The 11,634-nt window shown below is 37.1% G+C and overlaps 2 protein-coding genes across 2 annotated transcripts in view; one reads left to right on the forward strand and one right to left on the reverse strand.

Moving 5' to 3' along the window:
* Cyfip (Cytoplasmic FMR1-interacting protein Sra-1) overlaps positions 1-1,192 on the reverse strand; it is a 30,211-nt gene extending 29,019 nt beyond the window's left edge. The window contains exon 1 of the mRNA XM_085941725.1: positions 1,075-1,192. The gene's annotated coding sequence lies outside the window, so the exon portion shown is untranslated. The remainder of the gene's footprint in view (positions 1-1,074) is intronic.
* Positions 1,193-1,621: 429 nt separating this feature from the next.
* Positions 1,622-11,154, forward strand: LOC147076339 (phosducin-like protein 3). Its single transcript, XM_085941717.1, has 6 exons — positions 1,622-1,700; positions 4,412-4,488; positions 6,192-6,291; positions 7,665-7,866; positions 7,988-8,123; positions 8,486-11,154. Exons 2-6 carry the CDS (start codon positions 4,424-4,426, stop codon positions 8,637-8,639), a joined length of 657 nt encoding a protein of 218 aa, XP_085797843.1. The 5' UTR covers positions 1,622-1,700; positions 4,412-4,423; the 3' UTR covers positions 8,640-11,154.
* The last annotated feature ends 480 nt before the right edge of the window (positions 11,155-11,634 follow it).

The raw sequence follows: 11,634 nt of genomic DNA on the forward strand, positions 1-11,634 counted from the left end.
TTTAATTTTTTCTACTACAAATCTGCAATAAAACCTCTTCTGAATAAGTTCCCTTTCAAAATCAAAGAACATTAAGTGATGACTTATATTAAAGGGGAAAGTCGACTATTGGTGTTTCACAGACGTATGCTCGGTCTTTTGTTGGAGCTACGATTTTAAAAAGAAACAAAACTATGACTACCGATACTACTCAAATATTGAATAAAATAAGCCATGTTAAGAAAGTTAAAAGGATGATGTCATGAAGCTAATGAAGTTCTTCACCACCCTCCAAATGCGAACTAATTTTATGATGTCATCTTGGGGCTTGCGCCAAATGATATTGAACTAACTGAGACAGAAGACGAAGATTAATTATTTTATTTTCATCATAATTTAGCCATTTTTTATTTTTTATATTTTTCCTAATAAAGCATATAACTTACCCTTGTAATTGTTGTGTTCTTATTTTACTAAAAACTGTCTCTATTAAATTCCAAAATGTTAAAATACTATGAGCATGTGAAATCTTATATTCCAAAACCGACTATTTCCTGGAAATAGTCAGTTTTGGAAAAATTCGAAATAAAAAAAATGGTTTTTCTTTAATAACTATTAATACGTTTGATGGAGGTCTAATTTTTTTAGGAAATATAGAAAATTACTCTACCTATCACATGTCTTTAAATTGAATGTGTATTTTAATTCTGAAGGTCTCTCATAGAAAATGTTGATTCCTGAAAAAGTGCAAAAATGGAAATAGTCACTTTTGCATTAGAAACCTACAATTGCTGTTTCATTGTGAATTTAACCGAATTTAAAGTATAATATAAGCTCAAACTGCCATTTAACGTGTTGTAAATACATCAGTTTATAATAATACACAACAATTTTACGATAAATAAGTCAAAAGTATACAATATCAACGATTAAAAATCTGAAGTGTCTTACATTTTAACAATAAACACGGAATCATTTATTCAGAATTTTAACCGTGAATGAAATGATTTTGAATCTTATGTGTCATTAAATATTGTATTAAATCCTTTCCGAATGATTTAGAAATGAATTTATGCTATTTTAATGTGTACTTACAGTAAATAAATTTGAATTATTATCTCGATGTGTCACTTCACTGATTTCATACACGCCCAGCTACCAGTGACATCTTGTTTATCAAGGGCATAGACTACGTAAATGTCATTATAATAATATTGCCTGATGAATAAAATTATTAGTTTATTATTTATGTAGCACTTGATTATTATAAATGAATCAGAAATATATTATGTAAAGATCCATAAATACGATAATGAAATGTGAAGTTTCAATTTTGTTAAATGTGAATTTATTTTACCCACGATATTTCAACATATGGCCATAGAACAAGAAAGCTTTTACCTTTACTACAACTACTTAGGTAGGTAGGTATCTACAATTAAAATTTAAAGATATTATCAAATAATACATATTAAGATATAATATAATATGACGATTATTTAAATTTTTGTATTACCTTTTAACGATAAATTCGCTAAAAATAATAATGGTTAAAAATAAACAAAATTATTTTACATCCATAAATTAATTTTGTTTTTGGTTCAAAAAACGCACGGCGGCACGCCAAAGAAACGTCATTTCTGATTTCTGAGAGTACGTGACTCACGCTGTTTTGTTTTGTCAATAATTAAAAATATATACTATTAAAACCCCATTAAAAGGTACAAAAACAAGCCATTATATCTAATTTAAAGTGTTATGTTCGCTTTATTGTGCATTTAGCCGTATATTAAGTTCAGTATACCTTTAAAAACGGAATTAAAAAACATCCGCTTTTATAGGTACCTCCCACGCCGATGATTGCCAATAATAAATTAAATGTGTGAAATCAATGAATATCTCGTAAAATAATTACGTTTCATTCATAAAATTACTAATTAATCTTCGAATAATCGTAAACGAATTAGTGTTACGCCTGTCAAGGTTGATTTGTTTCACGAAATGTACTTGCAAATTAATGAGTTCCGTAACCTTACTAGGTACCTACCTATAAAAGGAAAAAGTGCAATTTGTGTATTATATATTTTATGTATGTCGTTTATTTAATGAAATATAGCAATAATATTACATTTTAATTCTGAAAATTATTCCGACTGTCAAAATTCATATCAAGTGCGCCATTAGATTTTCCATCGAAAGTTTTTTTTAAATTTCGAACGTTCATCGTTTTTTGTGATTTTCATTGTTTATGGAAATGTTCAATAGTTGTCGTTCTTCTGTTTTTTACGCTCAGAAAATCTAATTTAACTAATTGTACACTTATGTATAAAAAACATGAACTTTGGCACGACAAATGGGGATTTTAGGGTATTGAAGTCACTTTTAGAATTTACCCAGGAACCCCTAAATTATAATATAGCGAAGAAAATTTAATTTTCTATCATTACTGTCTGATTTGATTGATTTTCATGATGATGAAAATGTAAAGTTTTGGCCTTCCTTTGAACACTCATCGTCTAACTATTCTCATACTGTGCAAAGAGCCCACTGCGCGACGGTTACGAAAAACTACCGTCTCAGCTTAAATTATGAGACTTCACAACTTCTCTTGTTGATTGAGACGTCAGGCAGGGTTGCGTCCTTGCTCCATTATCAAGCGTACCTCTAAAATCAATACCACCTGATTGAGGCACAGCTGGTAACTTCGAGGAATAACTGAAAGGTCGCATTAACAGTATTCCACGATGTATAGAACATTGAAAGCTTTATACCCCGTTTACACGTGCATAGATTTACTGCTGACAGTACGTATTATCCCGGCAATAGCAATAAAATGCAATTGATTGCCTGAAGTTAGAGTGCCAAGGATCATGACGAAGTGGCTACCCCAACAGAAAGAGACCCAAAGGCTATCCAAGAAGGAGATGGGCTGACGCCGTAGAAGTGGACTGGCTTCATATAGGAAGACCCGGTAACTGGAGAAGTGTGGCGAGAGACCGGAGTGAGTGGAGAGCGGTTGTGGAGGAGGCCAAATCCCACCCCGAGATGTAGCTCCGTGGAAGAAGAGCAATAAAATGCATCTGTAAACCCGTATTGTCATGCAAGTTGCAAGATTGCATGCATGAATCAAAAAAATTCGGAAGCTTCTGAATTTTCATGCGACAATTAAGATTTTTTCGATTTGCGCCTGCCCAGTAGAACGATAGTGGTGAACTTGCCGGTAGAAAAATGAAATACAGTGAGAAGAGAGTCATTTTGAGGTTAACCAATTTTTACGACCTGTCAAATAAATAGTACTATAAAATGACAACATCGCATCTCGCTTACTTTTGAAGAATAAGATTGGAAAGACAGTTAGTTATTGTCACGATAGTTCAAAATACTCACTATTGCTGCAAATAAATCTATGTACGTGTACAGGCGCTATTACTCTCATTGCTGCAGATAGCATTTAGTGATGTGATACGACAAGGTCACGTAGGCTTCTTCATTGTTAATTTGTAAATAATTTGAAGTTATGGTGCGATTGACGCGTTGGACATGCCTGGTATAAGGAATAACCAGTTATCGAAAATGTGTGTAATTTCGGCAGTGGCGAAGGGTGGAGTTTATGCTGTTAAGATTCGATATAAATAGTGCACACTAAACTTTGTCAGTCAAATGTATTTGTTTTCATTGAAATAAAACTAAAAATTGCAGATAGTGTTGGTTAGTTTTTAAAATTCAACTAAACCCTGCCTAAACAAACCATAATAGTTTAGGTATGCTATGGGCTCTTCTTGGTTGTACAAAGCAGTTTTTCAGTCATACTTAATTGTTATCGTCGAATTATGAATACATAATATTACGGATAGTGTTAGTTTTTTCAAATTCATTAAGCCCTAACTAAACCAAACCATAATCGATTAAAAATATTTTATAGACAAACGAATATTTGTCTTGACTTGTTAACGCAGAGCATCATTAATTTATTTTAAATTACTAATCAGTTATTCTTTTTAAACACATTTTAAATTTATGAGTTTTTTTATTGTAAACTGCGTTACCTCGCCACATTTCCGAGGGAATTATATGCTGCTACAGAAAATTTATGACCGATCGTTCATACATAAGATGATGTCATTCGCACGCATAGACTAATAAATTAATATATAATTGTATTCAAGTGCTATCTCGCTCGCGCGCATTTAATGTCAGTAGTATTGAAAGTCTACCAACTAGCGAGCGAGACTCGCGATGATATCATCACAAGTTTTTTGGAACAAGTTTATTGGGCCACACGTACTGAGTATGGGTAGTTTCATCCGATACTTGAGTACACAAACTGGTGACAGTATTTCCAACTCACCGCTAGTGTGCACTATTTATGTTGAATCATAACAGCCTCCACTGGGTATTACTAAATTATTATAATTTTTCATTTTACTTCCAGATCAAAAACAAAATGGAACAAGTCATTCAACATATCGCCAGCAACGTCGAGAGGCAGGTGGACGCCGAATTAGACAGGTAAACAAATTCATATCATTTAAATAAAACAAAGTTACCCCAAATTTTTTAGAGCATTATATTATTTCATTCCCGAGTCATGAGTAATGCAAAATCATTTGAAGTTCTATCAATGCATTCTGTGCGGGGTCTAGGACGATTTGGCACCGGGACAACTGGACGCCACGGAATTCGAAAATAAATAGACGTTAGGTACTTATAGGTACTTAATATTATTTATATTTAAATGATTTAATAGTTGGTGAGAATGTAAATATGCAGACGTAAATAATGATTTAATCGTGCATATGTTTAAGTTCCAACGAAAAAAGAGTTTTTTTATTTTATATAAAGCCTTAGGCATGGTAATTCTCAATCGGCAATAACGAATACATTATGTTAAGAGTAAAATGAATTCAAACTACTAAGTAGTAGATAGAAACTGATTAAAATACCTCGTCTACGTTCTGTATGTCTACGACAGTGCGGCGTCCAATTGTCCGGAGTCCAGTCGTCCCATTCGCTTCTGTGCGACATAGGTGAAGGGTCTATCCATTATAAGAGTTTGCAACAACCTGAACAAAAACATAAGTGCGAGTGAGAAAGCATTCGGCACGCTTATATCTCCGCATTATGTGTTAGAGTAAGATAGGATTTCGGTTGAATTAAATATTTTTTGAAAACGTCGCCGGCAAATATGGATTTGACTGATCACATTCATTTAAAAACTGCGAGCACGTTATCACCGGCCTTCTTCGCGCTTAGGCGGAGATGACACCGTGATAATTTCATGGCTAAAGAAGCGGGGATGGGAGACAGAAACGCACGGTGTATGCTGTTGAGGCTGGTTTATTTTATCGTAGTTAGTTATTTGCAGGGTATTTTAATATTCGGTCATGGGTAATGTCGATTTGGCGGGCTGCAGACGCAGCGTCGCTGGCTGGAGATGCTGGCTGTTCCGCGTCCGAGGCAAGAGAGTCAGGGCTTACGGTCCTTTTTCTGGCTGAGCTGGAGATGCTTGTGGCTGGCTTGGCGTCCGAGAGGCAAGAGAGTCAGGGCTTGCGGCTTGGCGTGCTGCCGATGTGGTCTTTTGTTTGCTGGAGATGCTTGATGCTTGAGGTGCTGCTGGCTAGTCGGCGTCCGAGGCGAGAGAGCTTTTTCGCGCGCATCCAACTGACAGATCGGCGGCGACGGCTGTCGGTCGCGAACCTCTGATTTACCGACAGATTGACTAGTGGCGGCGCGAGCGGCCGTTTTCGACAGACCGCGTCTGTGTTTTGGCGGGAGGGTGGACGAATTCGAATTTCGGATTTTGGGGAGACGGGCTCCGCTCGGCCGAGGGTTGCGAGAACCGCGAAGAGTGGACGTAGGCTGTGGTGTTTTGGGAAAGATGATGGTTCGGTCCGCCCTTTCGAGGTGGTCTCCTGTGGGAGACCTTCATCCGGTATCAACGTGTTTATTGTTTTTGTATTAAATATAAAATTGATGGTAATTATGTTTAGTTATTAGTTCGTAGAACATATTGTTAACTATGTTGTGTTTAAATTTGGTAGCCGTACTGAGAAGCAACACGACGGTATAACATTTCATAGTTAAGTTGATAATAATAAAATTGAGGTTCTACTGTGCGTTATACGCAAGAAACACGGATTCATTTTGCCGAACAATAGGCGCTCTCTATATATCATTACTCAGAGGTTTGCAATAATTAATCAAATTTCCAGATTAAACACACTGGACTCTGATGACATAGAAAACCTCAGGGAGCTCCGACTAAGTGAAATGAAAAAACGGGCACATCTCAAACAGGAATGGCGAGCAAACGTAAGTATAAGCAAGGGTTTTCTTTTTCAACATATAACCGGTTCTATGCCTTCAGCGTGTATTCTCGCTATTGCATGGCCCCCACAAGCTGGGGGGCTGAAGTGAGATAAACACCACAAATTTGTTCAAATAGGAAAAAAGGCGCTATTTTGCTTGCGAAATATTAACATTTTAAAATAGCGTACATTCGAATATCTATCTCTAAATTTAAGCCGGCTCGCACATCTAAATTCGTCTCCTCTGCAACATGTCATTGTTATTCACAAAACACCCGCAGCAAGTCGCTCGCCGTCTGTGTTGCAGTGAGAATTGCGCAAACCGCTATGAGTCAGTCATTTTAATCGAAACGTCACCTGTCTCCTATGAATGACAGACGAGTGCACCCGTATTTACTTTGTCCAAGAGATTGAAATATAATAAATACATGCATATTATGATTATATAAGGAGAAACCACTTCAGAAACTTCTGTGCTTAATACATAATAATCGCTGTTTCGGCGTCTGATGGCATTTTGTTCAGCGTTTCATTTTTTTGACGACTTGACGTTTCGAGAGGTTGCAATCGTCGCTGTCACTAGGCTCATATGTGCGCTGCCAACTATGCAACATGAATGCGACATTCCTACACTGTTTGATTTATGGCTGTTTTGCAGACGAGGCGAGATTAGATGTGCGAGTAAACCACCGTCCAGTAGCGCACACAGAGTGGCTAACTGCACATTGTTTAAAAAATTATAGATGTCGCAATCGATTGTATCGTTTTTTTGGTTTGTCGTAAGTCGAGAACTCACTGTAGTTCCAAATGCTTTCCACTATTTACTTCTTCGGCCATATCCGCCCTTTAGTTGGAGTATATGGACACCACGAGGCGCATCCAAGATTCCCTGTCACTCGCCAGTCTTCTTGCATCGTTCCATGTCAAACCAGCATCCCGTAGCTCCACCGTATACACTCTACTAGATATTTAGTATTTAGCTGCCTTCCAGGATGCCGGAATCCGGTTGGCTTGAAGAACAGGCAAGCCAGGTTGAAATTCTCTTCTGCCGCCTCTTCACTCTCAGCGTGATGAGAGGCTGCTTGATACGCTCTCTTATCTCCTCGTTGCTCCTAAAGTCATACTACCGCACACCCAATATCTGTCGCAAACATCTGTTTTCGAAGTTCAGTATACGGTTGCTCTGAGCCTTCGTAAAGTGCCATGATTCACTACCGTTAAGCAGCACCGTCAGAATGCAAGCGTCGAATAGGCGGCATTTCATTTTTACCGAATACAATCGTAAGTCCCAGACACCCACTATTTACTAGCCAATTCAATTCATCAATTCACTTGTATGTTTGTAAATTCTTCAATGCATAAATTTGTCAATTGCAGGGCCACGGTGAGTACACCGAGCTGTCGGACGAGAAAGAGTTCTTTGCGGTCACCAAGAAGTCCAAAGACATGGTGTGCCACTTTTACAAGTCAGACAGCCCCCGCTGCAAGATCGTGGACATGCATCTCAAGAACCTCGCCCGGAAGCACATGGAGACCAGATTCGTCAAGCTCGATGTGGAACGGAGTCCATTCCTCACAGGTTTGTCCATTTTCCACCATTTTATATGTTATCTGCAGGACTAGTATAATAAGTAAAGTACAACATTTATCTATGGTGGCATACATACAGTCAAATGACTTTTTTTTGCTTTTAATTGCAGAACGTCTCCGGATAAAGGTAATACCGACGATTGCTTGCGTCAAGGATTCAAAGACTAAAGACTTCATTGTCGGATTCACCGATCTTGGAAACTGCGATGACTTCACGACGGAGATGCTCGAATGGAGGATAGCCAGGTTGGACATTTTGGCTATTCTGCAACTTACCTATACTCCCGTTTTGAGACCCACTGCATAGATTTTTTATTTGTATTTGGATTTGAGGCAGCAGTGTTTGATAATGTGAAATGTCTATTTTTAAACCCCACATATGATCAAAATCTAACACAAAATATGTACATATTCTCTACAATGTAATTTCACACAATATTTATTGATATAAAACCCACCAAAAGTGTACACAAAAATGCTGCAAACTTAACGAACGACTCACGAAACTCAATCAATTAAATGACTTTAATTTGCTTATAATTATTGCGATAATGGGGTGATTATTAATATTCTTCGGTTTTGATTCAACGTCTTTGCTTGGTCTTTAGATCGGAGGCGATCGAATACAGTGGCGACCTACTGACTCCCCCAGACAATGCCAAGAAACAGAAGGAGCATTTTGGCCAGAAGAAGAGGACCATCAGGGGAGGAACCTACGACCAGAATGACGACTCAGACGACGGCTTGGGCGACTCAGATTAGATCGAAAAACATTCTTAGCATATATTATTATTATATTTTCTAAAATTAACAAAGATTTTTTGTATTATTGCAAAACAGATAGTGTTACGATGAGGGTTAATCTATATTCATATCGGATCCCTGAGGACTGCGCGGTGTTCAGAAATAAAGAAAGAGAGAGAATATCTTCAAAGGTCAAGACCAGTGGTATAGTAATTCCAGTTCCCAGCGCCAGGAATCAATGGTGGGATGAATTGACATGTTAAATTTTACTGCAATCTATCTTTCTTGTATGGAAGAAAGTCAGGTAGAGAATGTAGCCCTTTTAGACCGTGGGCATTTTGCTTGTTCATGGCATCGATTGGGTTTTTTTTTAAAAGTCTGGGAAGTTCCAAAGTATTTTGCTGTTTTTTTACCTATCGCATAGCATACTCAGGTGGGACATATGGCTTCCAAGAATACCTGTCGCTTTTCAGTATTTCTATCAATGGTTTATTTACCATGGTGCCAAAGTGGCAGAATTTCGTAAAATTATCTGAAATTGGGCGCATCTTCGCTTTGCAGGAGACTTTAAATCGCACATTCCGTCTCATTATGTATTAACTATATACTAGAAATATTCATTTCTGGTTTCGGCTTTGCATTTAAACTACTTCCTAATTTCTATCTTGGGCGGCCTTAGGAGTACAAGTCAAAATGCATACCTTCAAAGTGACCTTACAGTATAAGTGTACCTTTCAGTTGGCCTTACGAGTATAAGTCGAAAACGTACCTTTCAAACAACGGTCTTACGAATATAACTCTAAAGAGCCTTGTTTCAGAGAGCATAAAAACTCAATAAATTCTACATTTCGACACCTTAGTACTATAGGGAAATAACTCAAAATATTTAAGTACATTGTTCTAAGGGCGTTTGAAAATTTTGCACAAATTCTCATTTCTTGTCTTGATTTTTTAAGTAAATGTGTTTATTTTTTATTTTGTTCAATGCACAATGAAATTTTTCTTTTTAACCAATAATCGACCTAGACATTCCTGATTATAAATTGGATTAATGATTAATGCCAGAAAGGGTTAGGTATTCGATTTTATGACCCGTTGAAGATATTATTGATTAATTTTTTTGTTGAATTATAAAGAAAAGACCTTTCTACATCGAATGTCATTATTAACTCAAAAGCTTAAAATTTTGAATTGTTTCCCTATAAGAACTAGGGTATCGATTTGTAAAAATTGAAAAGCAATCGTCAAACGTGGCTATTTTAAAAGCAATTCCATTAAAAAATCTTTTTCGGCCATATCCGCTCCTTAGTTGGACCATATGGACACCACGAGGCGCCTCCAAGAATCCCTGTCGCTCGCCAGTCTTCTTGCATCGTTCCCGGTCAAACCAGCATCATGTAGTTCTGCCGTATACACTTTATAGATAATATTTAGCGGCCTTCCAGGATGCCGGAATCCATTAAATATTAAAAAACAGTAAGGAAAAATGACACGAGGAATGAATAAAACAATAAATAAAAATCTGCTTATAGTGCCATGTAATTCTTAATGATATGTTGGATTAAAATGACAAATTAATGTGGTTTTTTTCAATGTGTGTTTGGACCTAATAGATTGAGCGAGGCTAACATCCATTTCTCGTAAAAACAAAAATCTGTTAAGGCTATACCTCAGTTGAGGCATGGTCTAAAAAGATCGTGGCCAGGCGATGCGCGGATTGCGGGTCGCGGGTGCAAATGACGCATGCTGACCGAAATATAATTTGTCATATGAATCCAACATGCGTCCATTTAATGTTCTGTTTATTGTTCTATTAGTAACAATAAAAATATATATTCATTGACATGTTTTCTTTTTAAAGTAAATGGGTAACGTTTTAGTCATCTTTACACGATTTAAGAATTAATACCCCCGTCGCCATCACGAAACAAATTGACGTATTCACACCTCGACATTCGCTCTCAGACTGCCAGCGAGTCCAAAATTTCGTCGCGCCTATAGTTGAAAATTATTTGCCGTTTCACTGGAGTATCGCCTTAATACAAACCTGCGCCCTGTGGAGGCCCATATGATCCTCTTAGGATCGAAACATGATAACGTAATGTAATAAATATAAGTAGGTTTTTTAATTTGAGTCTTGTACTATATTCTATATGAATTAGTTTCGAAGTTATCAAACTCAAGGTTTATTATATTGAGCCTGAAGATATTGCGTCTATGCGCACATACCGTAACGTGTGTCAGCCGTACCTTTCACGCCCATGTGTGCCTTCTCTGCTGGACCGACGTATGAATGAATTTTAAGTTGTACTGTGTGGTTTCGTATGAAATGAGTCGATTCCATTCCTCTCACTCCTGTACTTCTGCAGAACATTCTTTTGAGTTTCTTTCGTTTTGACCAACATTTGACTTATACTCTTAAAGCTGTCCATTATAGATTAATTAATTAATGAATTATCTAACGCTTAAATAACACATTAAAATTCACAGTTGTATTATTAAGATTGGAATAAAAAAGACTGTTGACAAGTTATTTGCTTGGTTTTCTTTGTTACCATGGCACCTGTCCCAATCCAGATTATTCTTTGATCGGCGATTGAGACGTCAGGCAGGGTTATGTCCTTGCTCCATTATCAAGCTTACCTCTAAAATCAATATCACCTGACTGAGACATATCTGGTTACTCCCACTGTTGAAGCTCTGCCATCGGGAGTACGCGATGATGCTGTCTTATTCGAGGGATAACTGACAGGTTTTCCACGACAGAACATTGAAAGCTTTATACCCCATTTACACATGCGTGGATTTACTGTTGACAGTAAGTATTATCGCGGTCATAACAAGAAAATGTATGGGTATTATGTCGTTGCAAACTTGCATGTATGAATCAAAAAATTTTGGAAGCTTCTGAATTTTCATGCAACAGTAAGGATTTTTTCGATCTGCGCCTGTGTAGTGGAACAATAGTGGCGAACCCGCCGGCATAAAAACGAACTATACTCATCTTGGGGTT

Source organism: Rhyacophila brunnea, unplaced genomic scaffold (genome assembly GCF_057557595.1).
Source record: "Rhyacophila brunnea isolate RB1 unplaced genomic scaffold, BYU_Rbru_1.0 scaffold_13, whole genome shotgun sequence".
NCBI classification, from domain to species: Eukaryota; Metazoa; Arthropoda; class Insecta; order Trichoptera; family Rhyacophilidae; genus Rhyacophila; species Rhyacophila brunnea.